We start from the raw sequence: 26,513 nt of genomic DNA on the forward strand, positions 1-26,513 counted from the left end.
GAACAGTTGGGTTTGAAGTTATGATTGAAAAATATCGACAGTAGACGAATGTGTAGTGGAAGAGCGTTCCAAAGTTTGGGTGCTGAGCAGCAGAAAGCCCGAGCACCGAAAGTAGTCATGTTAAAATGAGGAGGAGCGGATGAGGAACGAAGTAAGCAGGACGAGATTAAAACAATCGCTGTTTCTTGGTTGACTATGGCCTATTATTAGTCAAAAATATTTAAAGACAAGTCAGATTTAGTATTCTGGTCACTAAGCATCAGTAATGTTACATCGATGAGACATTATATTCCCTTCACACTGCACAGAGTCAGCCATGGCATGTACGACATGATAAAGTTCCGTGTGGATGTGGTAAGGTTTTGGCTTCATACTTTGTCCTACTTCCCCATTCCATTTGAAACACCCATCCATCCAACGAGGTTTTATGGTTTTCTATAAATGCTAGGGCTGGGCGATATGGACCAAAACTCATATCCCAATATATTTAGGTTTAATATTGATATACGATATATATATCCCCAGATATTTTTTTCCACAGAGTGAGTTTAGACAAAATCAAAGTCAAATATGCATGTCAAGTTGTTTTATGAAAATAAATTCTTAACATGAGGATGTTTTTGACATTTTAAATCTTCGCGCAAGATGCACATAAAAAAAAATCGTATCTAAAAATAGTCTCTAAAATAAAAGTAGGCCATTCTCTTTTTGGAATAAATATAGAAAAAGTCAAATGTAATCTTTTTTTTAAAATAACAAACCTTTAGCTATGCTCAAATCCTCAGCTAAAAACAAAAGAAGAAAATATAAAAGTAGTGCCCGCCCGGTTTAAGAGGAAATTTTAAAATGTCAGCAACTCAAAAATACTTTAAATTGAACAGTAGTATTTTTTAGGGAAACACTTTTAGAAGACGCATGTCCTTATTTTCTGCCAAGAACACCAACCTGTCAAATGCATGAGGTTTAGCAACGGTTTGTCTAACTTCCTTGTACATTTGTGGTAGAGCTTGTCGTGCTAAATAATTGTGACTGCGAAGCTCGCTGGACATCGCTTTCAGTAGGTTTTTAAAGCAGTTTTTTCCACGGTTAGAACCGGGACCATATCTTAACAGTGTGATAGGACACCTCTTTATACTGTAGTAGCACACCACTTTGCTTTTCCTTTCATGAGGACCCTAACAGGACCGCGCAGCTTCACACATTTCTCGTATTGGAGTTTGTGCCAAGTTTTAAGGTGGTGAAAAATATTTTTTTATGCTCTGAATTCGAAGTACCTCCACATTACTGAGCTACCGCTTATTCCTTGGTGACTAATTCTACCACCACGGACGTTGTCGCTTCGACTGTGAGCCGCCAGGCTTCTGTTCTGCCCCTCCTCCCTCCTCCTGCATGCAGGGATGAGGAAGATACAGCGCACAGAAAAGAGTAAGACATTTGTGTTCATGTGTCATAAGGATTGTAGATGATGGACAAAATTCCAAAAAAAGTGCAGTTTTCCTTTAAGTATAGAAGAAATAAACTGGAGACTAACTAGCTGGGTAGCTTACTATATGCTGTAAGCAGTGTTCGTCTCTTATGTCCCTGCAGAGATCCTGTAGCCTGCGCATTAGTGTAGCGCAATGTGGGTGTAAAAAAAAGAATGAAAGTGTAAAGGTGACTATAGGGGTGTTATTTCATGTCTACAGGCCTCTATTAAATGGTAGAAAACATGTTCTATGCTCTAACTACAAAAATATTCACTTTTTTTTTTTTTTTTAAGATTGAAACCTACTTTGCAGAAATTCAACTATCGTGGTCAGGTCTGGAACCAATTAACCGCCATAAACGAGGGACAAGTATATTTGCCGCAAGCTAGCTTTGGAGGTGCTGAAAGGCTAACTAAACCAAGAATTGGAAGAAAATAGTAAGACAATATTCTTCATTTGATTAAAATTAAATGTTTTGCTTTTTCACATTTTTTTTTTTTTTACATACATTCCAAAAGAAGCCTTAGCAACAAGTCCAGCTATCTAAGAAGCTATATTTGGCACGTCTTACCTTGCAACGCACTGCTGCTGGCTATACAGAGGCCTCTTTAACTTGTTCTCTGCTTCTCTGGCCAGCAATCTCGCCTCAGATATCTGCAAAATTGGAAAATTGGTCAACTTCTGTTGACACTTACATTAGACTTAAGAGCGTAAAAATGGTACGGAAAACATTGGCTGTACATGATTTACAAAACACATTTGCACAGTCCTACAAAACTCCTAAACCTAAATTGAAATACTTCCCTGAAATGTAGATTATTTCCTAATAGTGGCTATGTTTGAACTGATATATTTTTAAATATTTTTAATATAAACTATGTAAAAAATGTTAAAATATTCTCATACTTTTTCTACATTTTGTTTATTCTGCAAATGCGGCTCTATTATTGCTGGGTTGCAACCATGTGTTTTCTTTCTTTTCTTGGGAGAATGAACAGAGTAAGAATTTCATTGCATAGTATAACTGCCTGTTTTACTATGCATATGACAATAAAACTCTTGAATCTCTTGAATGTGACCTTGAGGCTGTCATTTCCAGTGTGACACATTGAATATGGCCACATACAGACTGTAACTCAGTATGTTTGTGCAATGTTTAGTTGATTAAGGCAAATAGCAGTGCATGCCATCGAAATTATTTGCTCCAATTGTGCATGGTGTGTTGCATAAAGCCATGAAATGGTTGAAAACATAGGGGATGAAACAGCAGTGACAGCTTATTTTCCACATGAAATGAATGTAACAGATGAAACTAGCGCTTCTAACGTGTCTATCTGTTCTTACACCAAGTCAGTCTGTATGAATATATTCTTGTACTGTATGTGTCCATCATGTCTCGCTCCATCCACCAACGCCACGTTGCACCACAGACTGTCCAGGAGTTGGCGGATGCTTTAGTCCAGGTCTGAGAGGCGATCCCTCAGGAATCCATCCGCCACCTCAACATGTGCATGCCCAGGCGTTGTAGGGAGGTCATGCAGGCACGTGGAGGCCACACACACACACACCCACGGCCTCATTTTAACTTGTTTTAAGGACATTACATCAAAATTGGATCAGCCTGTAGTGTGTTTTTCCACTTTAATTTTGAGTGTGACTCCAAATCCAGACCTCCATGGGTTAATAAATAGGTTAAAAAAAAACCTAATGAGGAAAAGCGGCATAAAAATGGATGGATGGATTCTTCGCCCAGTCATTGATGATTCTGTACGGTGGTATGATGAGTCTTACCATCAGCTCAACATACCTACAACAAAAGGACATGATCACTCTGGAAGGAGCTTTTTATTCTCAAGATTGCCTTAACACAACTGAACAAACTTTAGTCACATCTATTTATATAATTGGATAATTGTGTTCTTTTATTTATTTATTGCATTGTATTTTGACTTGGTCCAACATTGTCTGATTGTATATTCTGGCCTTGTGTGGGGGAATCTCTGGGTACATATATACTGTATATACTCTCATCCAAATGTCTTTTTTTTTTTTTTTTTAAGTATGGTAGTACTGGTACAGTAGACTTTTTATGGTATGTCTGTGTTTTTTCCTATATTTTAATGGATGTCCTGATCTTACTGGCTGCAAAACAAGTTCACCTTTGGATACCAATAAAGCAGTGCTTCTCAAATAGCGGGGCAGCCCCCACCCCCAAGGAGCAGGGAGGACTTTCAATATTAGTGCAGACCGGCCAGCATGTATGAACTTGTCATACTCATCATGCAAATTGACTCTTGAATACGCTTGTATGCTTTAATTGCTCTCCATTTTGTTGCATTGCACTGGTTTCAATTTCCAGTTCAGTCTGTACAGGACAGATAAATAAATAGATATGATCAGTTTATCAATATTTCAAATGGAGGGGGAACCTTTTCTGCTGTTCTGCAATTCTTTCTGCATTTCCCATTTTCATGAGCATTTTTGAGTACCAACCATATTTGCACATTGGATTTAGTGTAAATTTTGCTTGTTGTCAGTCACGCTAGTGTGAGACTCTGTGGCACTTGAGAGAGACAGGTGCAGCAGCCACGTCTCTCTGCGTTTTTGGTTGTTTCTTGAACTTTTTTCCTTCAGATTGACTCTCTTTATCGTAACTTTTTGCGAAATCACTATTTGAACGATTTCCACATGTGAGAACAGCATATGTATTCGGCATTTTCGCTCTGACTTCACTTGAAGTCTAGCCACTAATAATACACTTCTTTGAGCACAAGCCGGTGGCGACGGCCACCGGATGTGACGCCACATTTGTTCCAGATACTTTCTTCTTCATCTTTTAGTTTAATGGCGGGTTGCAACCATGACTTTAAAAGGTGCATACCGCCACCTACAGTACCAGAGTATGTAACATGGCCATATACAGTATCTTACTTTATGCTAACTTAGATAATGAGGAGACTACTTATACTACTACTACTAATAATCCTAATAATAATACTATAATAAAATATTTTAATAATTATCTATATATTAGGCCGCACGGTGGTCTAGTGGTTAGCACGTTGGCCAATACAGGAACAGCCTGGAGATTGGGAAGACCTGGGTTCGATTCTCCCCTGGGCATTTCTGTGTGGAGTTTGCATGTTCTCCGCGTGTGCGCGTGGGTTTTCTCCGGGTACTCCGGCTTCCTCCCAAAAACATGCAGGTGAGGTAAATTGGCGACTCTAAATTGTCCATAGGTATGAATGTGAGTGTGAATGGTTGTTTGTCTATATGTGCCCTGCGATTGGCTGGCGACCAGTCCAGGGTGTACCCCGCCTGTCGCCCAAAGTCAGCTGGGATAGGCTCCAGCATGCCCCCGCGACCCTAATGAGGATGAAGCGGTATAGAAAATGGATGGATCTATATATTATTATATAATCCTGTGTCCTTCAAATATTCCATCACTGCCCTCTGTATATCTCTAACCCCCTCCCCACCTGTTCCTAAGATACCCTCAATGCTCCATTCCCTTCCTTTCTTCTTCGTTCTTCCCTATATCTCTTGCAGTGTAGTAATATGTGTTCTACATTCTCTATACTTTTGCACTCCATACATACTTTTGATTTACATTTCCCTATCAAAAACATCTTGTCATTTAACCCGGTGTGATTGAACCTCATCCTAGTTAACACTATTTCCTCTTTTCTGTTTTTCCTCTTCACTCCTTCTGCACTGATAGATTTTTGTACTTTATCATATTTTCTTCCGCTACCACCCTCGTCCCACCTATTTTGCCATTTCTCCATCATTTGTTTTTTGATTATTGCCTTTACTTCACCTTTACCAGCAGGTATATTTATAATTTCATTCCATCTAATCCCCATTTTAGCCATTTTATCTGCTCCCTCATTCCCTTCCAGCCCTACATGTGCAGGTACCCAGCAGAACCTTATTTCTATTTTTAACATGTGTAATTGGAATAGGTTTTGATGTATTTCTAATAATAAATCCTCTCGACTTGATTCCATATTTTTAATACTATATATTAATACTATAGAGTCCACACAACATACCACTCTATCTGCTTTTATTTCCTCTATCCATTACAAACCAATAATCAGTGCCATCATTTCTGCTGTATAAACTGAGAGCTGATCTGGTCATCTTTTTGTAATGCTATAGTTCATTGATGGTAAATAGATTCCAATCCCCACCTTCCCTTCTTTGCTTTTTGATCCATCTGTAGAAATATCTAAATAACTGTAATATTTGGTTCTAATATATTGACTTGCCTTATGTCCTTTTTCACTATCTTTCCATTTATTTTTTAACTCGGTTATATGTATATCTACTTCAGGTTTAGGAAATAGCCAGATAGGAATATTGCTTATGGGTGTAGAATTATTATGTATATTTTTTATGTTAGATTTATCTATCTATCTTTAATTACCCACCCAAAGCTGTATTATACTCCCAACATACCTCTATCACATTCTTGGCTAGATCTCCTATCTCAACCTGCATTGCTTTAATTGGTGTTGATATGATTGCACCTGTACATAAAAGTGCTTTGTAAATATTTCTTTCTATTTTCATTAAAAGTGTTCTAGCAAATGTCTGGGGACCTTTCTTAGTATATTTCCACAACTTTAAATTTACCTGAGTTCCCCAATAGCTTTCCCGCTCTGGCCTATTTGCTGTCATCTGTTGTTTAACTCACTTGTGTATTTGCTTTGGTTGTTTTGCATTTGGTTGTCCTACCAAACTCGGACCTCTGTCTTTTTGGGCTGTGTGTGGCTTACATTGTGGGTGTTTTTGTGTTGGGGTTTTTTGCTGTACTCCCTCACCCTAAAATTCATACATTCTTTACGCATGTCTGTCAGTATTGTCTTTTCAAATACAAGTAATACCGACAAACTGTCACTTTTTACTCCTCCTCTACTGGTTTGGAGTCGTCTAGCTTCTGTTATTTTGCCCCCTCTTATTTCTCTCTTCACCTCATCCGCGGACATTTCCAACGGTACAATTAATATAACTGCTCTTATTGCTGCTGCCTCTCCTGGTATGTGTACCTTTATTTCTCATCCATCAAGGTACTTCAATCTCATAATGTTTTCTTGCTGTTTTTTTATTTGCTGTCGATATTAGTATTCTTCTGTTATTGAGCATTCTGGCGTATTTAACTTTCCCTATTTCTTTTTCAATTGCTTTAGTCAGATGAACTGGGTGAAAATGTCCTTTATCTTTGCTCATTGTAATAATAACTTTGCATTCTTCATCTGACTCTTCTTTGCCGTTGGTTTTAGCTCGTATTTTTTTCTTTGTTTGTCTTCCATCATAATCTTTTCCGCTGCTTGCTTCTGGCCATGACTGTTTCCTTGCTATTTTAACCTGTGTGTACTCCATCTCGTCTGCCCATTCGTCGCTAACATCATCTGAGCTACAGCCCATTGTTACACTCACGGTACAGTTTGGTTGCACCCGCACTTCAGCTCCCTCCGCACCACCGCCACCAGCTCTTTGTGTCTCTTTTGGTTTGTTGCAGGTCGTGGCGCACCGGTCTCGTCAAACCGGGCCCATATAGGCCGTCGGCCGAGACCAATGCAGTCCACTTCCCACAACCCACCTCCAGTCCAGATATCAAATCTCTCAACTGTATATTCAACACTTATTGTATTCCTTATCTCGCACTTTTCAAGCTTCAATTTTGGCGCCTCGAGCATTGACAGTCACTTCCGCTTCCGTCCCCTCCAGATACGTTCGAGCCTATTGGAAGTATAAAATGACGCCACGTCCGTTTGACGTCAAAACGAGCCCCTGTATTAAGCTTACCTTTTCGTCCTCCCACTGGAAAAAGTTGCAGTCTTTCCGGTCTCTACAAGCCGAACATGCATAAAATCTCCTTCCTCTCTCGCCGTCTTTGCGAACTTTTTCGAATAACAACGTTGGCCCTAAAAAAGAGATGACACAATAGTCCCACTCACACGTGACAGAGATTATGCGAGCTCTCGACTTTCTTACCGTGTGGGCAACATGGCGTTGATTTATCGCTTTGCGTAAGAACAACCTCGTATCCAAAGCTGCTGTCGTCTTTCCCCGATGTGTCCATGTGAGAGGCGGGTAATAATTATTATCGAACATTAACTTTACATCGGTTAAACGTGCTTTGTTTACAGGATAGCGGCCATGTTCGTCACTATGAGAGCGTAACACCAGGGCTGCATTCCAATAGCGGTTCAAGTCGCCCTTGTTGACTGATTTTACCTCTGGCACCTGGTATTACGTAATTGACGACGTAATGTGGAGGACACTTGCAGAGCCAAAGAAAGTGGATGTGGGAGGAGTGGAAATGATAAATGGAACGCACCTCCCCCTGGTCACTTTCACCCCAAGCAATCATGGTTCGACCGCTGGTTGTAAGTGTAGGTCTATACTGTACTGCTTCTTACAAATAGGAAATACCTGCCATCTTGTTTTAATGATTACCGTCATTACATGGCAGACATTGTCACAGTTGAGATGAATAAAATTCGGAATAGGTTTTACAAAACAAAGACTTCAAACATTTTAAATCATGGAGACAGTGTCAATAAACATTTGTTTGATGATTCCTCCCACACCATGGATGTATTTTTCTTGCATCGTTGCAATGCATTGTGGGTAATATATTCTGGATATTCTGGATCCAGTGACGGTCGATTTTGATTGACCCTCGGCCCTCCAAGCATAAATCTCAAGTTCAATTCAGCTTTTTGGGGAAATGGAACAGCACGGCAACGGGTAAGTTAACGAGGGCGACTTAAACCGCTATTAAAACACTCTGAGTAACCATGTGAATGAATTGTGCTCTGTAAACTTGCCTTGCCTATTGGAACGCAGCCCGGATGTAGACGCGTTTTGCACACGCGCAGAACGCATAGTGTTTCCGGTAGTCTCCTGTAGTGACAACCGAGGACACTAGAATTGAGTTGGTTCTACAAGTATTTTAAATGAACTGTAAAGAGCATTGTACAGAGTGTATTACGCCATGGAGCGGAAAGTCCGCCATGATGGTGAGCAAGAGAGGTGGGCGGGGCTAGGCGGACAACAGTATACAATGTATTCACTAGCTATGAGCTGAAGATAAAATAAAGTTATACACTGTGCGTACACTTCGATGAAATAGATGTTATTTACTGAACACACATACACACCCACATACATGTGTGTGGGTGTAAAAATCCATTATACTGCAGAAATAAAACATGAGCAGCAGTATGAAAGAAGGTTTTTCCTTCTTTAGTTGACTTTTTCCTTCCTTACAGTGTTAACTGGAAGTATTTACACAATGGAACATTTATTTCAGTAATAGCATTGTTAATACATTTGATAGACTATGTCCTAAATCATCTCACAGAATATACACTTTGTGAGTCTTGTCCACTGTCCTGTTTATTTACAATTTTTTGACACATACCTGTCTTTGTTTTTGGAGAACTTGAAAAATTACAAATCTGGTCTTTTGGACCGTCTTTTAGAGCAATACATGGCTGAGCAGTGTGCCGCGGACATGTTTACAATGCAATGTTTCTGGATTCTGCTCACCATCATGGCGGCCAAACCTGCGCAGGGCATACTACAGAAGTGGGCTTGGAGTCTTGACTTTCCTATTAAATTTTAGTGTCCTTGGTGACAAACACGCGTCTAACCGTTTACGTAAACAGCCAACCCGCTAGCCATCGGCTTACTTGTCACTTCTTTCTCCCAAAGTTACACTTCAGGAATTGAAATAGTGTTCGAATGTGTTTCAAGGATCCTATGTGTGTGGTTAAATGTAAGAATATTTTACAAATAAAAGAAGACACAATCAGCATTGTAACCTGAGTCTTGGTTCATTAAAATACATTTCCCATAAGTCTTCGCGCTGTCAGCTCGGGGCTGTGTCAGTTGACCAGATCAGCCAAACAGGAAGTGTCCTTTCAGCGTAAATGTTGCGATTATAAAGTAAATGCATAAAAACATATTCCAACAAAGCAACAGGGAGTAAATGTAATATTGGTGTATTGTAGTACAATGTTTTTGTTTGTATTAGTTAATTAATTTAAAAATTACATTTATGTATTTTTATAAAAAGTTATCTAATTATAATTATTTTATTTAGTTACACAAATCAAAACATTGCATACATATTTTTACAATTTCAATGCAATGCAATTTATATTTTTAATTTATAATTATTTTAATGTGGGTACAAAAATAAACACATTTGTGCATTTTCTCTTCATAAAAAATGTATTTAAAAACTTTTTTAATATCAACATATTAAATAAGCGCAATAAAACATTTATGTATTTATAGTAACATTTTTTTTCTTTTTTTAATAAGCTACCTATTATGGCGTAGTTACACAGGGCATTATTTTGGTGGGCCAACCAGGAAACAAATACTACGTCCTCTTTCCGTCTTGCCATGTTTTCGCCCAGCAGGTCCACGCCCAAGCTGCTTGAGTTGTAGATAGAGAGGCGTTGCCGCAGTGTGTCTGCGGCAGGACGAAGTATTATCCTCACAAATCCATCAGTCACATCCAACCAGGAACCCCCCCCCCTCCCCATTACCGCCACCCTAGCTACATACTTCCAAAAGGGGGAGGGGGTGCAGTGGGAGGAGGGCCTCAGCTGCTGGCATCCTTCAGGAGTCTTTATTTCCAGCATCATCTGACCACTGACTGCAGATTGACAGCATGAGCAGCACTGGTAAGAAGCGCCCATTGTGTTAAATCATGCTTATGATACTTATTCGAAGGAGGCGGTGTCTATTTAGGCCAGGAAAGGCTGGTTTGGTTGAGGAATTTACAATATGGCTGACCCCATTAAAAAAAACCTCACCAGTTTTGGCCCCCAACCCTCAGTTTGGAAAACCCACGTCTAGACGGTATTTTTATTATTGTGTGGCCGTGGTTTGCGTTGTTATTGTGTTAAGAAATGAATACGTGAATAAATACAGTAGATAAATAAGGGAATTAAAACAGGCTGAGCATTGTTTTCTTAAATACAATGAAGTAAAAGAAAAGTGTAAATAATAACAACGATACAAACACTACTACGTCTAAGAATAATAGTAATTTATAAATAAGTGAATAATGTCTTATCAAATAATATAAAATAATTATTATTAGTGTGTTAAAAAAAAGTACATAAAATATAAAATTTTCTTTGTAAAGTCAGATTTTATTGTTATTATTTTTGTCCTTTTTGTATTACTTTTTAAATGTTTTTATTCATTATTTTAATTGTTTTTAGTGTACTTTAATTGCATTTATTTGCTTTTTTGCCAAGAGTCTCGGAAGTTAGCGTTTTAAACTCCTGGCGTCAACCCTTGGGGGCTGGTCTTGCAATACAGTCCGCTACCAACGATCTAGTTTAGAAGTCATCCAAAAGTCCTGCTCTACGGCCTTGCAGTCCCTGAAAAACTTGGATGTGTCCATTATTTTGGAATTTCTTATAAACCAAATAAATTAAATAATCTGGTGGCAAATGACAGAATATAGTGCTTATTTTAAGAAGTGTGTGTCAAATTTGAGTCCATAATACTTAAGCAAATTGGTCTAATATAGAACATGCCTGGTGAGAAAAAAATTGTATAGCGACTTAATAATCTCATCTTTGCATTTTTGCATGTCCAATACTGTCGTCCCTCACTCCATCACTGTTTTTCAAAAATTAATTTGCTGTTTTGTGGTTGACTACGGCCTATTATTAGTCAAAAACGTATATTTAAGCAAGTGTTATGAATTCTTGGCCTAATTTAAGCATTTTCAAGCATAAAAATGTTCTACATGAACTAAAATAGGGTCGCACGGTGGCCTAGTGGTTAGCATGTCGGCCAAACAAGTTTCAAGTTTATTAGCCATTTCAACAGTATAGGTACACAGTTGCTGGGAATGTATTTGGTGTGCTCACAGTTTGACAATACAATCATGACAGTACAACTAGACAAACAAAACTAAGGAGGGGGGCAAAAACAGCACATAGAAGACGGGAATGACAGCGTACGAAACATTGAAAAAGTGCATTGATAAAAGTGCATGGTTATACTGTACAGGGCTGCTGGAGTAACAGCGTGCAAATAAGCAGAAGAGGTAGGAGGTCGGTAGTGGAGTCCTGTAAGTGGTAGTGCATATTCAAGTGGCGGATGGTCAGGAGATCTGGGTTCTAATCTCTGTTTGAGCATCTCTGTGTGGAATTTGCATGTTCTCCGGGTTCTCCGGTTTCCTCCCACATTACAAAAACATGCATCTTAGGATAATTGGAGACTCTAAATTGTCCCTAGGTATGAATGTTAGCGTGAATGATTGGCTGGCGACCAGTCCAGGGTGTACCCCGCCTCTCGCCCAAAGTCAGCTGGGATAGCCCCCGCGACACCAGTGAAGATAAGCGGCATAGAAAAAGGATACATAAACTAAAATCCAAATACCCTTAAGGCAAACAAGCAAGGCGTTTATGCACTGTCGTCTACAATGGCCACAAGGTGATCACCAATGACAGTTTATTATTTTAGAATGATTTATCTCACAACAGGCACAATAATAACATAATAATAATAAGTCATCATCATCATCATCATACCATGGGTTACTGCTATGGCCGTACTCCTGCTAAAACTAAACTGAATCCCCGACGCCACTTCCTGTCCACACGTCCTGAACACATTTATTGAATCACACATGAGCATGAGTCTTATTTATGTCTTGAATGGCTTATTTTCTCTGATTATATCTAATATATTGGGTAAAATGAGTGCAAAGGTGACTATAAAAGTGTTATTTCATGTCAAGAGGGCTCTAATGGTAAAAATTGTATTTAGAAAGTCATAAAAGGGTTTTCGATGCTCTATCTACAAAAATATTCCCTTTATTAATATTGAAATTCCCTTATCCCGGTCGGGTCTGGAGCCAATTATACGCGATAAACGAGGGATTATTGTACAATTAAAACAAGTAAGATATATTATAATGATTTTTATGTTTCATTTTCCTGCTGTGTTTCACTCCACAACTCTTTCACTAATAAGAAAATGTAATTAAAGGTCAACTCAATAAACTACAACATTCAAGCTTACGCATTGGCTTAGGCAGCAATATATTATTTTTACTGAATGACTTCATTAACAGTTAACACATTAACAGTTCCAGTTCCAGTGAGGTGAAGAAAGCCAACCTTTTTCTATACGCAGTGAATCCTAGTATCAGGGTTCCATTGGTGAAGGTGTTCTATTGTGGTCATGCACATGCTTAACTCAGAGTTAACATACTCAGCATTGATTGAACTAACTCAGCTCACCTGTAACCTTAAACTCTGAGGTTCCATTCCCGTGGTAGTGGTAACGTCCTACCTGGAATACCCCCCCGGTGTCCATCATCGGGGTCGGGGTTACCACACCGACTGGAACCAACCACATGGCTTTGAGCTGAATCAAAAACTCTGCTTAACAGAACCCTCAAAAATTGTTTTAGCTGTAGTGCAAGTTAGCATCTTTCCACTTGGTATCCACCATCGGGGGCTCAGGGTGCCACACCGACTGGAACCAGACATCGAGGTTCGAGGTAGTCCAGAAGTACTCCTCTATGGCCGTAAAGGACCCTCAAAAACTTGGGTGTCACATACTTCAGGAGCGTCTTTCCCCCTGGAGTCATGAAATAAGTAAATAACTACATGTTTACCAATGCCAGGCAATAAATCAATTGATGCAAATAAAATGACAGAAATACGGCGATAAATGGCTCATGAAATTATTTCATAATGAAATTTAAAACTATTTCAAGACATGAATTAATGAATGCATGTATCAAGTAAATACATCAGTCATGAAATAAATGAGTAAAAATGTCTTGAAATAAATATGTGTAGTAAAATATATAAAAATGTAATTAAATAAATACAAAAATATATGGGGCATGAAATAAATACATACTGTACATAAACTGGTCATGAAATAAATAAATCAGCCATTAAATAAATACATAAATATATTAATAAAAATATCCTAAAAGAAGTATATAAACACTGCAAACATAAAAAGTATACATTTTAAATGAATAAAATGTCATAAAATATAGACATAAATCAGTTATGACCTAAATACAAGAATACATGAATAAAAATGTTCTGAAATAAATATAAATTCGGTTACATAAATAAAATGCCAATTTCACTGAGATAGTAATTAAATTCAGTCATTAAATAGCAAAAATTGAAATTAAATTGGGCAAGTGGAATAGAAAATGAATGGATGGAAATTAATAGACATTTCCCCAAATAAATACATTAAAAAATATTATAGAAATACTTTTTTTTTTAAATTGTGAATTAAACACATATCATATATAATATATAATATGATAATACAAATATTCATGTGAATAAAAAAGTACAAATGGCCTGAAATAAAGATAAATACATCTGATTAAATGTAACACTTTAAATACTGCGTATTTGGTTGAAAGTGAACATATAGCTTTTCTCTTTTGTTATCATCACCCCGTTAAAAATTACTAGCAGGAACACCCCCCGGTAATTTTGAGCTCAATATACATAGTGGTGTGAAAAAGTGTTTGCCCCCTTCCTGATTTCTTAGTTTTTTGCACATTTGTCACACTTAAATGTTTCAGATCATCCAACAAATTTAAATATTAGTCAATGACAACACAGTGTTCATGACTCCACCATAAGAAAGACACTGGGCAAAAACGGCCTGCATGGCAGAGTTCCAAGACCAAAACCACTGCTGAACAAAAAGAACATTAAGGCTCATCTCAATTTTGCCAGAAAACATCCTGATGATCCCCAAGACCTTTGGGAAAATACTCTGTGGTCTGACGAGAAAAAAGTTGAACATTTTGAAGGTGTGTGTCCCATTACAACGCCGCATTTCCGAAAAAGAACATCATACCAACAGTAAAATATGGTGGTGGTAGTGTGATGGTCTGGGGCTGTTTTGCTGCTTCAGGACCTGGAAGACTTGCTGTGATAAATGGAACCATGAATTCTGCTGTCTACCAAAAAATCCTGAAGGAGAATGTTCGGCCATCTGTTGGTGACCTCAAGCTGAAACCAACTTGGGTTCTGCAGCAGGACAATGATCCAAAACACACCAGCAAGTGCACCTCTGAATGGCTGAAGAAAAACAAAATGAAGACTTTGGAGTGGCCTAGTCAAAGTCCTGACCTGAATCCTATTGAGATGCTGTGGCATGACCTTAAAAAGGCGCTTCATGCTGGAAAACCCTCCAATGTGGCTGAATGACAACAATTCTGCAAAGATGAGTGGGCCAAAATTCCTCCCCAGCGCTGTAAGAGACTCATTGCAAGTTATCACAAACGCTTGATTGCAGTTGTTGCTGCTAAGGGTGGCCCAACCAGTTATGAGCTTTAGGGGGCAATCACTTTTTCACACAGGACCATGTAGGTTTGGATTTTTTGTATTCCTTAATAATAAAAAGTTTCATTTAAAAACTGCATTTTGTGTTCAGTTGTGTTGTCATTGACTAATATTGAAATTTGTTGGATGATCTGAAACAATGAAGTGTGACAAACATGCAAAAAAATAAGATATCAGGAAGGGGGCAAACACTTTTTCACACCACTGTATATATGCACACGCACACACACACACACTGTATGCTTTTTCTATTTATAACGCATGTCTGGAATAACAGAGAGAAAGCTAGCTAGCGAGCAAGAGAGAGCAAGTCACATGACATCGAGCTCATTCCGGAGCTGCAGATAGAAGGCAGACATTTATTATTACACCACAGTGCTGACAGCACAGCACTTTCACCAGCACTCAGTAACGCAAAAAGGGCTGCATTCTGTTTTTTGTTGTATTTTTTTGAACCGCCGAAATGCCGGAAGAGAATGGTAAGAATGACCTTTAAACCTAATATTGTTATATTTTTGTAGCGGGATGTTGTTATGTAACAGAATGTTGTAGTGCTTCTGTTTGAATAAATGTTGCGTTAACATGAGGGGGGGAAAAGCCAGGGGCTTTAAATATGTTGTTTACCCTGTGAGGGGTTTCCAAACTGAGGGTCCAGGTTTAAAAAAGGGCAGATTTTTCATTGGGTTTTACAACGTCAGGGATTGTAATTGTTTCAAAAAAATGTCCGAAAACCTTTTTTATTTATCATAATAAAGTCATAGAAAATGAATAAAAATAATATTATAAAATAATAATATTAAATAATAAAATAATAATATTACATTTAAAAAAAGTATATATGTAATTGAATAAATACAGGAATATATCTTTTAAAATATAAATAATTAATTGGATTCATAAAAAATATCAGCACTTAAATACAGAAGTAAACAAATTAAAAAAAATGTCATGATGTAAAACATAAGAACTTTATTTTAAAAAATTGGATGGAAATGTAAAAACATTAATTGGTTATTAAATAAATATGCCATTAAATAAAGAAAAATATAATGGTATACTGTAAATACATACATATTTAATTAAGCATGCTTCAGGCAAGCACTGAGTGGGATTTACACGTGTATGTTTTTTGCAATATGCTACACAATGCTCTTCATTTGGAAAATTGCTCTTTAATAGTCACAACAGTGCATGACATGCTGCAATGCCTTTTTTGCCCAAACTGTCACCGACAGAGCGCTACCATTGGAACATTTCCCGCCCTCTTCCTGCTCCGAGCATGTAAGCCAGCTAATGATAGCGATTTGGCGAAGTTTAGCTCCACATGTTAGCTATCATTGAATGTACTGTATAGCAACAGAATGACTGCAACTCACAGTCGCTTCTCTGAGACTACTTTTGTGTGTGTGAACGCGCTACAGACATGTACAGTATGTGTCTACGAGACAGCCGTAAACGCCAGTCATATTATTTAGGCCGAATTGAAGTGCCCGACAATTTTTTTTATGCAGTTTAATTTGTAATTGTGAAAAATATAGACCTTTTTTTGTTCTGTTAAACCAGAGGTTCTCAACTGATTTGGATCCAGGAGCCACCATCACCCCTCAATGACAATCAATTCAAACTTCTCATATCTTATATTTTAAGGGACTGTTTTGAACACAACATGAGCTGCAGCGCTGAGACACTGTGTCTCTATGGCGCGCTATTCTCCAGCAGATATCTGCAGCTGTGTGTCGGACGAGCGGCACATTAGTTCTCCAACTCGATGTCCTTCCTCTCGCGCTCAAGCTTGACAAAGTCAGACAGAGGCATCATTTTTTTCCCCAGGCAAAGACCTGCGACCCACTGCAAACGGCTCTGCAATCCACTTTTGGTTCCCGAGCCACCAGTTGAAAACCACTCTTTTAAACCACTATTGGTAACTAATTACCGGTGGTGGTGTTCTTATATTTTTGGGGTTGAACATTTTTTTTATTTGAGGCAGTTGGGAAAAAAAAGTCATAATTACATGAAGAAAATTTACAAGAAGAAAGCTGAAATAGTTAGAAAATGTAAAAAAAAAATTGCAACAGCAGAAATGGAAAAAACAGCTGTAAATTTACAGGAATAAAGTCAAAATATTCATAGGAAAAAGGTGGATTCTAATGAGAAAAAAGTCTATATTTTACAAGAATAAACTGGTAATATTATGAAGAAAAAGAATGTCATTTTAGTAGCACAGAGTTTAAATATTAAAGAAAAAATGCAATCTATTTTTTTAAGTCACATTACTATGAGTTTGGGGAAAAAGTTATAATATTGTGGGAATAAAGTCATAATATTACAAGAGGAAAATGTATGAATATATTTATGAATATTATTTAAACATTTGGAACATTTAATTTAATTTGATGGGGGGGGGAACAGCTAAGCACTAACTAAGTTGATATTAATAATAGGCGCTTTCACCTATATCACAGAGCTGAGATGCAGTTTTTTGTTAAATACATATAACTTCTTCGCATATCCACGTGTTGCTGTACAAAATATCAAAGTGGCCCTTGCATCCTTTCATTTTTCACTGTGTGGCCCTCACTAAGTCTGGACTCCCCTCCATTAGTGTATAGCGATATTTTCCAATGACAGTGGTATCATTATACAGCCATTTTGCGATAAACAATTTATATTTATATATATATATAAAATAAGGTAATAAATAAGATTACTGTAAATGAATAAAACTGAAAAACAAAAACAATCAACTCGTTTAAGGGCGACTATGATGAGGAATGGAGGTTGAAGGGAGAAGCCTGTCTCTCACACAAACTCACATACGCGCTGTATAAGTCAGCCAATGAGATGAGAGCGTAGGCGGTGCCCCGATAATCAGCCCATGAGAGGGTGAAGCATCAGAAGGCGTCACCAAATGTACTCTGTTAGTCATGGAAAATGTTTCCCTCTCTCTGTTGCGTGAGCTATTCAAATCGAATTTCTGAACTTGCACCGACGACGCTTTACGTTATATGGAATTTCTTACATAATACGGTGCAAAAACTTTACATAAATTCTTTACGTTCAGTGGAATTTACGTAAAAGGAGGTTTACGTTATGCGAGGTACTACTCTACATTTTTTTAAACTTTTGTTCTGAATCTGGCACCTTGATTAAGAATGGTTGTGAATTGCTTCATGACACAGATCGGTGTAAGCACTTTGTTTGATAACTCAATGCTATTTTCCTAACAGTTCCCCGCGCCGGATGAAAATGCAGTGCAGGCCTGATTTGGCCCCTGGGCCTTAGTTTGACACATGTGATCTAAATGATATACAGTATTGCCTAGCGTTGTCCCTCAAGGCCCAGGTGGAGTTTTCACTGGAGGCTAGCGCATCCCCGGGGATGTCAGCAGCAGTAACATGTCACTTTGTACGTCGGTGCGATGTTTGCTCACCTCTTGGAGGTTAGTGCTTTTCAGAAGGAATAACAGCGAGTGTCGACTTTTCACACTAGTCTGATGATATCTATGAGGAAAAACGCTGTCATATAATGCCATGGAGGGAAAATATGGCACTAGAGGAGTTTTCTTTAAAAAATTGTTTATATATTTGGAAATGCTAAGCATTAGTTTAAGCATTTTTTAAGCAGTAATTTCTATGCATTATTTTACATATAAATGCATTAAAAAAAAACACATAGCTCAATTTTAAGTATTCTATCCACTGTTTTCTTTTGACAATAAATATTTATATTCGTAGATTTATATTATTTTACATTTAAATAAATTCAATTTATGTCGTACAATAAAATTACAGTACAGATGTTACGACTTCTCATGGTTACGCACTCCCATAAATTATTAATACTGTACAAAAAGAAAAAGAGAACTACAGTAGTTGGCACAAATAAATAAAAATGAAACAATTCATTTACTGGAAACACTGCTGACAAAGGACGTCACTGTTTTTAAATTACTTTCTAAATTTAACCTCCATTAGTGAGACTTCCTCCTCCCAATAAGCCTGTCTGTCCCTGCTTTGCAAGTAAGAAGGTCTTCTCTCTGTTTTATTTGTTTAAGACTAGTATTTGATATTTTTATTTGATATTTCAAACTGGGTTTCACTGTGGGTCACATCGCAGTTACGGTTAACGACAGCAGAAATGGAAAAGCAGCTGTAATTTTTCGAGAACAAGGTCAAACTATGAAGAGAAAAAAAGAGAGGCTTATTCAAACGAAGACAAAAAGTTGCAATTTTAGGAGAATAAACTCGAAACATTATGAGGGAAAATAATGTAATTTCAGTAGCATGCAGTTGAAATATTCAAGAAAAAAAATATGTTTTTTCCTAATATTATGAAAAAACATCCATCCATTTTCTAAGCCGCTTATCCTAATTAGGGTCGGGGGGGGAGACGGTATGCTGGAGCCTATCCCAGCTGACTTTGGGCGAGAGGCGGGGTACACTCTGGACTGGTCAATTATGAAAAACACAACAAAATAAAGTTGCAAATATTGGAAAATTAGGTTGGAGGAGAAGTGATAATAAAGTCGCAATATCACGAAAAGAAAATTTACAAAGATAATTTCAGAATAAATGTGAAATATTTGGAAAATTAAAAAGAAGAACAACAACAAATATGGGGGAAAAAAAGAGCAAAGAACGAAGTTCATGCTAAAAATACGCTTTTTCGCCTACATTGCAGCCTTTCATTTTTCAGTATGTGGCCCTTGGTGGAACAAGTTTGGACACCCTTGGCCTAAATAAAGGTGATTTCAAGGACACTTTAAGATGCCTTATACTTTGTACGTTATATTTCAGTTGACAAAATATCATTTTTAAATTTAAGTAAAATGTTCTTTTTATTGTGGGGTCCAGCCAGGCCCAGCCCGAAGAAGCCACACAGGATCTATCCCCCTGTAGGCCCACCCCCTACAGGGGCAAGTATAAGGGACCGGTGCATTGTGTATTGGGTTGCGATCGAGGACGGACGCCTGGGCGACCTGGTATTTGGTGGCCAAATGTGGTTCTTGTGACATGTAATGTCACTTCTTTGGTGGGGAAGGAGCCCGAGCTTGTGTGAGAGGTTGAGACATTCCGACTAGACATAGTCAGACTCACCTCGATCCACAGTTTGGGTTCTCGAACCAAACTCCTCGAGAGGGGCTGGATCTTGTTCTACTCTGGAGTTGCCGCAGGGGAAAGGCGGCGAGCTCGGGTGGGCTTATTAATAGCCCCCCGGCTCAGTGCCTCTGTGTTGGAGTCATCCCCAGTGAACGAGAGGGTCATTTTCCTACACCATCGTGTTGGGGAAAGGGTCCTGACTGTCGTTTGTACAAACGACAGCTCAGAGTAGCCAACCTTCTTGGAGTCTATCCCAGGGCTGCTGGAGAGCATTCTTGCTGGTGACTCCGTAGGTCTTTTGGGAGACTCCAACGCCCATGTGGGCAATCACACTGTGACCTGGAGGGGCTTGATTGGGAGCAGAAGCCTCCCCGATCTCAACCCGTGCGGTATAATGTTATAGGACTACTGTGCGAAACACAGTTTGTCCATCACAAACACCATATTTGAACATAAGGATGTCCATAAGTGCACCTGGCACCAGCACACCCTAGGCCGCAGGTCTATGATCAACTTTATCGTATCATCAGACCTGCATCTGCATGTTCTGGACAAACGGGTGAAGAGAGGGGCTGAACTGTCAACTGATCACCACCTGGTGATGAGTTGGATTAGACCTGACAGACCTGGGAGACCCAAACGTGTAGTGAGGGTGTCCTGGGAACGTCTGGCAGAGTCTCCCGTTCGTCGAGTCTTCCACTCTCACTTCTGGTAGAGCTTTGCCTGCATCGCGGGGGAGCATATCGAGCCTTCATTGCCTTCATTGCTGAGGCGGCCGATCGGAGCTGTGGCCACAAGGTGCTCACTGCCAGTCATGGCAGCAAACCCCGAACCTGACGGTGGATACCGTAGGTTAGGGCTGAAGAAAGAGTCCTATTGAGCACGGATGGTTTGTGGGGCTCCTGAACCATCTTACAGGTACCGACAGACCAAGCGGCATGCAGCTTCTGCGGTGGCCGAGGCAAAAACTCGGGTGAGACCATGGAGATTTTCGGTCGGCCTCAAAGAGGTTCTCAAACCATTTGATGTCTCAGAAAGGGGAAGCAGTGCCGGGTCCACACTGTTTACAGTGGGGACGGAGGCCTGCTGACCTCAACTGAGGATATAGTCGGGCAGTGGAAGGAATACCTGCTCCTTCACATCGAGAGAAGCCAGTTGAGGTGGCTCGAGCATCTAGTACGGATACCTCCTGGACGCCTCCCTGGTGAGGTGTCCCGAGTATGTCCAGCCAGTAGACCTAAGCCAGACCTAAGACACGCTGGAGGGATTATGTCTCACAGCTGGCCTGGGAACAGCTTGGTGTCCTCCCGGTGGAACTGGAAGAGGTGGTTGGGGACCAGGAAGTCTGGGTCTTCCCTACTGATACTGGTGCCCCCAGCGACCCGTACACAGATAAGCAGAAGAAAATGGATGCATGGGTGGATGGAAATTTCATTTTCATTTTAGCCAACTAAAAGTTTTAGTCTAGTTTTAGTCAACTAAATTTCGCAACATTTTAGTCAATTAAAACTAGATCAATTTTGATGACTAAAATATGACTCAAACTAAAATACATTTTCGTCCAAAAGCAAACTATGACTAAAACAACATTAAACACTGGTGTCAAAATTAACACTGATTTGAATTTAAGCCAAAAATTATCTGATTGATGATCTGATGATTTTTTTATTTGAGAAAACATTAAAAATATAAATTAAAAACCATGCTGATGTGTTTTATACGCTAAAAAAATAATGTTATATAAATATATACATTATAAGATTAAAACAAGGATGCTATTTTCTACCTGTGCATACTAACTTTAATTCAACCCATCTCCAAGACCTTCACTTGAACCTCGGAGCGATGTATCGCGTCAGCGTTGAAACCGGTTGGATGACATGCATGTTTCCTGTGAAAATAAAAGGCAATTAAGCCGATCCCTGAAGGCGTGACTGGTTAAGTGACAAGCTATTTGTTTTGCATAGTGATTCAACCGCAGGCAGTCCAAAGCCCTGTGGCCCAGCAGAAACCAGGAAGAGGCCCCATCGCCTGCCAGAACTGTGGAAAACCTTGTAAAGGGGAGGCCCTCCGAGTCCAGAATAAACACTTCCACATTAAGTGCTTCGTTTGTAAAGGTAGGTGACAGTCAACAGCACTAACTTGGCTTTGGGGAACCTTACGCCATAACTTAATCAACATATATGTAAAAAGCAGCACAGCAAACATCAGTCCAACACTTATTACGTCATTACTGAGATTGGTAACTATAGTTCCTGGAAGTACAAGGCTCCTGCGGTTGGGGTAAATAGGAAAATTCCTGAAAAGGTTCCTGTGGTGGAAAGGGTGCTATGATGGACCTTCTTCCATTAGTTAGTCAACAGATGAAGCACCTGCTTTCAAGATACAAACGTTACATGGATTCAGACTCATTGATGTGCTGTTTTGCCAGCCTTGGGAACCTGATCCATCACTACTACAGTGGAACCTTGGTTAGCATCAATTCGTTCCACAATGGCCGACTATAACCAAAACAGATGTTAACCGAATACATTTTTCCCATTAGAAATCATGTAAATTTAATTAATCTGTTCCAGAAAGCCAAAAATGTCAACGCAAAACATGTTTTTATGGTTTTACAATTATAGCTTTACATGCAGAAAACAATTGGAACTACATATAAATACATATAAGTGATGAATGAAAGGGATAAATTAACATTTAAGGTTACTTTTACCTTCATTGATAACGTGATTCGGGAATGCGGTGGTGGTTGACCTCGCTGCCACATCGTGTCTTTGGGAACTCTCACGTCTTCAAATGAAGGTAAAATTAACATTAAATGTAAATTTATTCCTTTCATTCATCATTTATATGCGTTTAACATTGTTTTATGCATGTAAAACTCAAAAAAATTTGCCATTTTGTTTAGGTAGCTAATAGGATGCTAACAAGGAAGGAAGAGAATGCGTGCAAACCCAGGCAAAATTGTGACGTGAATTTTTTACGTTAACCGGGGCGGACGCTAACCGAGGTTCCACTGTACTCTGTTTTAGCCATAGTCTCCGCAGTCAAGGTCAGGCAAACAAACAAAGTGCGGCTACCACGTGGATATGTATGGTTGCACTGTCATACCAGAAATGGCATCGCCTAAGTATATTTAACCCAGAGGACCCGGTGGCATGCTAACACGCACAAAGCGTGTAACCCCACTCAACGTGAGGTGAAACTCACATTCAGACACCACATATAGCAATACTGTAAAGTCTATTTGAAGCATAGGGATTGTATTCATTCACGTCGCTGCCTTTCACAGTGCTAACATGGCTTCTGTTAATGGCTAATACCTCGCCATTGGCAGCGAGATTGTGTAAAAAATGTATGCTTTCTGCTATTATTACTATGATGCTTTTACCTTGATATATTGGTAAAGCAGTTTGTCTATTTGTGCCCTGCAATTGGCTGGTGACCATTCCAGGGTGGACCCTGCCTCTTGCCCGAAGTCAGCTGGCATAGGCTCCAGCAGGCCGCGACCCTCGTGAAGAAAATGGATGGCTAGATATTGGTAAAGTAATGGAGTAATGTTCCACAAGCTGCCAAAATTAGCATGGCTGCATTCTTGCAACTTCTTGCATGCTGTAAGGACCTGGCAAAAATAAAGTCAACAGAATAACATGTCAAATGTTTATATTGTTGAGACAAAGACACAAAAAAATAAACTTGTTGAAGCAACATCTTTTTGTTTGATCTGATCAATATTTGACATTCTACATGTTATGTCTATATTTTTATAGCTGTTACCTTTGGAACATTTAAGTTTTAACATGTCTCAAGTTGTCAAGTTGTGCACCCTTCTTGAAATTTATCCAAAGACGTTCCAAACTTTGGCGTTCAAACGCCTGTTAGTTAGCTAGCACCGGCCCTAGCGAGCTAGCCTCGCCGGCAGCCCAGGCTCTCGCGCTGTTTATAAGACACCGTCAACCGATTGCTTCTCTTACGATACCCGGTCTCCGCAATCGATTAATGTAAATATTTATGGCGGATTATCATCGATACAGGATTCTTTTACCGACAAATCGGAATCGTTCACCCCTCAAAGCGGATACCCGGTCGCATCGGTTTATCGTTCACATCCCTAGCCATTACCATTACCGCATCAGGATCATAGTATTTTTAGCTGGTTGATATGCTCATTTTATATGTCGACAAAGTAATGGTGTAAGGTTCCCCATGGTAAAAAAATACTTTAATACATTGTATTAAAGTAGGCATAGTATGTATCCTTGCAACTTCAGTAACTTACTAGAAGTTGCGGGACTGATGATTACTATACTGCTTACAATAGCGTGACCAAACGTCCTGTTTTCCCAGGACATGTCTTGTTTTCACATCCAGTCCTGGCAGTCCTGTTTTTTGTTGTTGTTTTTTTTAAGAAAGTGATGAAAATGTCTGATTTTCATTGTTTTTCATTTAAATTGACCAGCATTAGGCACTGTGCTGGATGTGACTAGAGATATACACTTCGCTGTTCGAATTTCGCGGCTTCGCGCCATCAGTTTTTCTAAATTCATTTATCAATTTTCCCTGTTTCGTGGTTGACTACGGCCTATTATTAATATAAAAAAAATTTCAAAAAAAGAATATATGTTAGTACATTTTTAAATTAAGCATTTTCAAGCATAAAATGGCAAAATGACCGACAGAATAACAGTGGAAACTTGGTTAGCGTCCACCCTGGTTAGGTTTTTTTCGGTTAAAGTTGGAAATTTAAGCCACAATTTTGCCTCGGTTTATGTACATTCTCCAGTTAGCGTACAATATGACACACGCCTCGTCATGTTTTTTAATACCCAGCGAAATGTTCTTCCTTGTTAGAATCCTATTAGCTAGTTAAACAAAATGGTAACCAGAACCAGAATCGCCCATCTATGATGTCATCTCTCCAAAATCCATCCAGCCAGCCATCTTCTATGCTCCTTATCCTCATTAGGGTCACGTGTATGCTGGAGCCTATCCCAGCTAACTTCGGCCGATAGGCGGGGTACACCCTGGACTGGTCGCCAGCCAATCACAGGGCCATACAAACAAACAACCATTCACACTCTCAAAATATTAACACAAAACACATTTTTACAGTTTTACAATTACAGAATTACATCCATAAAACAATTCTATGCATATAAATGATGAATGAAAGGGATAAAAATGAACATTTAAGGTTACTTTTACCTTCACCGAAGATGTGGTTCTTGACTGAAAACAGGAAGGTTGGCGGTTGTTGATCTCGCTGCCACATTGCGTCTTTGGGAACACTCACGTCGTCAATGAAGGTAAAAGTAACCTTAAATGTTCATTTATCCTTTTCATTCATCATTTGTATGCATTTTATGCATTTTTTATTGTTTTCTGCATGTAAAACTATAAACGTACAACTATATGTTTTGTGTTAACATATTTGCCTTTCTGGAACGGCTTAAATGGATTTACATTATTACTTATGGGAAAAATTGATTTGGTTAACACCTGTTTTGATTAGAGTTGGACCTTCTAGAACGAATTAGTGACGCTAACCAAGGTTCCATTGTATAAGGCATTCAAAGGTGTGAGATGTAGTGTTCTACGCTGGTCACCCGGCGTCAGTAACGTTACATTGATGAGACATTAGCCACCAGGAAGTACGGTGTCCAGAAAAAAATCAAGGAACTCTCCGGATGCTAACCAGTGAGTTTATGCTACATCTTATTTATGTCTGATATGTCTTATTTTCTGTTATGTCGATTACATTCGGTAATACGAGTATAAAGTTGACTATAGGGGTGTTATTACATGTCTAGAGGGCTCTAATAATATTAAAAAACATATTTAAAAGGTCGTAAACAGGTTTTCTATGCTCTTAATAACATCTATTTATAAATCTTTGCAGAACTTCCAACCAATTAACCGCGATAAACAAGGCATTACTGTAGATATTTTTTGTTTCTCTATGTAATATTATTTACATCATTACATTAAAAAGCTGCATTTGTTAATATAGCTAATGTTATTTCATATTTTTAGTTATTTGTCCAGTAAGATTTGTAAAGAGTGCTATTATTTTTTTATGTGAGACATTATTTCTATCATTTAATTCCAGAGATTTTTAAAAGTTATTTTTGCACAATTGAAACTTGACAAAGAGATGTTATTTTCGGCACAATAACACATAATAAAACTGGAATCTGAATTTGTGTGTTTGGTTATAGAAAGTATACTGCTCAAAAAAATTAGAGGAACACTTGGAAAACACATCAGATCTAAACTGGGGAAAAATGATGTTGAATATCTTTCCTGATAATAAGTGGGTGATGTATTAGTAACAAAATGATGCCACATCATTTGATAGAAATGAAAATGATCACCCTATAGAGGGGGAAATCAAAGACACCCCAAAAATGAAAGTGAAAAAATGATGCAGCACACTGGTCCATTTAGCTAAAATGTCATTGTAGTAACTCAAAATGATTCTCAATAGTTTGTGTGGCCCCCACGTGCTTGTACGCATGCCTGACAACGTCGGGGCATGTTCCTAATGA

The 26,513-nt window shown here is 38.7% G+C and overlaps 2 protein-coding genes across 9 annotated transcripts in view; one reads left to right on the top strand and one right to left on the bottom strand.

The window, feature by feature from the left end:
- pde5ab (phosphodiesterase 5A, cGMP-specific, b) overlaps positions 1 to 8,479 on the bottom strand; it is a 93,105-nt gene extending 84,626 nt beyond the window's left edge. For 2 of the 4 annotated variants that reach the window (XM_054753702.1, XM_054753703.1), the window contains exons 1-3: positions 7,470 to 8,478; positions 7,281 to 7,399; positions 2,038 to 2,120 (exon numbers count right to left, since the gene is read on the bottom strand). In XM_054753702.1, coding sequence (XP_054609677.1) covers positions 2,038 to 2,120; positions 7,281 to 7,399; positions 7,470 to 7,557 — 290 coding nt within the window. In that variant the 5' untranslated portion in view covers positions 7,558 to 8,478. Of the gene's footprint in view, positions 1 to 2,037; positions 2,121 to 7,280; positions 7,400 to 7,469 lie in introns of all 4 variants that reach the window. The other 2 variants (XM_054753698.1, XM_054753699.1) reach the window with 2 other exon arrangements.
- Positions 8,480 to 9,913: 1,434 nt separating this feature from the next.
- The window catches only part of ablim2 (actin binding LIM protein family, member 2), a 59,588-nt gene continuing 42,988 nt past the window's right edge, over positions 9,914 to 26,513 (top strand). For 2 of the 5 annotated variants that reach the window (XR_008566259.1, XM_054753704.1), the window contains exons 1-2: positions 15,108 to 15,342; positions 21,930 to 22,079. Coding sequence is in view for 1 of the 5 variants with exons in the window: in XM_054753704.1 (XP_054609679.1) it covers positions 15,327 to 15,342; positions 21,930 to 22,079 (166 nt within the window). In the remaining 4 variants the exon portion in view is untranslated. Of the gene's footprint in view, positions 10,181 to 15,107; positions 15,343 to 21,929; positions 22,080 to 26,513 lie in introns of those variants that run through there. The other 3 variants (XR_008566258.1, XR_008566257.1, XR_008566260.1) reach the window with 3 other exon arrangements.

Source organism: Dunckerocampus dactyliophorus, chromosome 15, assembly GCF_027744805.1.
Source record: "Dunckerocampus dactyliophorus isolate RoL2022-P2 chromosome 15, RoL_Ddac_1.1, whole genome shotgun sequence".
NCBI lineage: Eukaryota > Metazoa > Chordata > Actinopteri > Syngnathiformes > Syngnathidae > Dunckerocampus > Dunckerocampus dactyliophorus.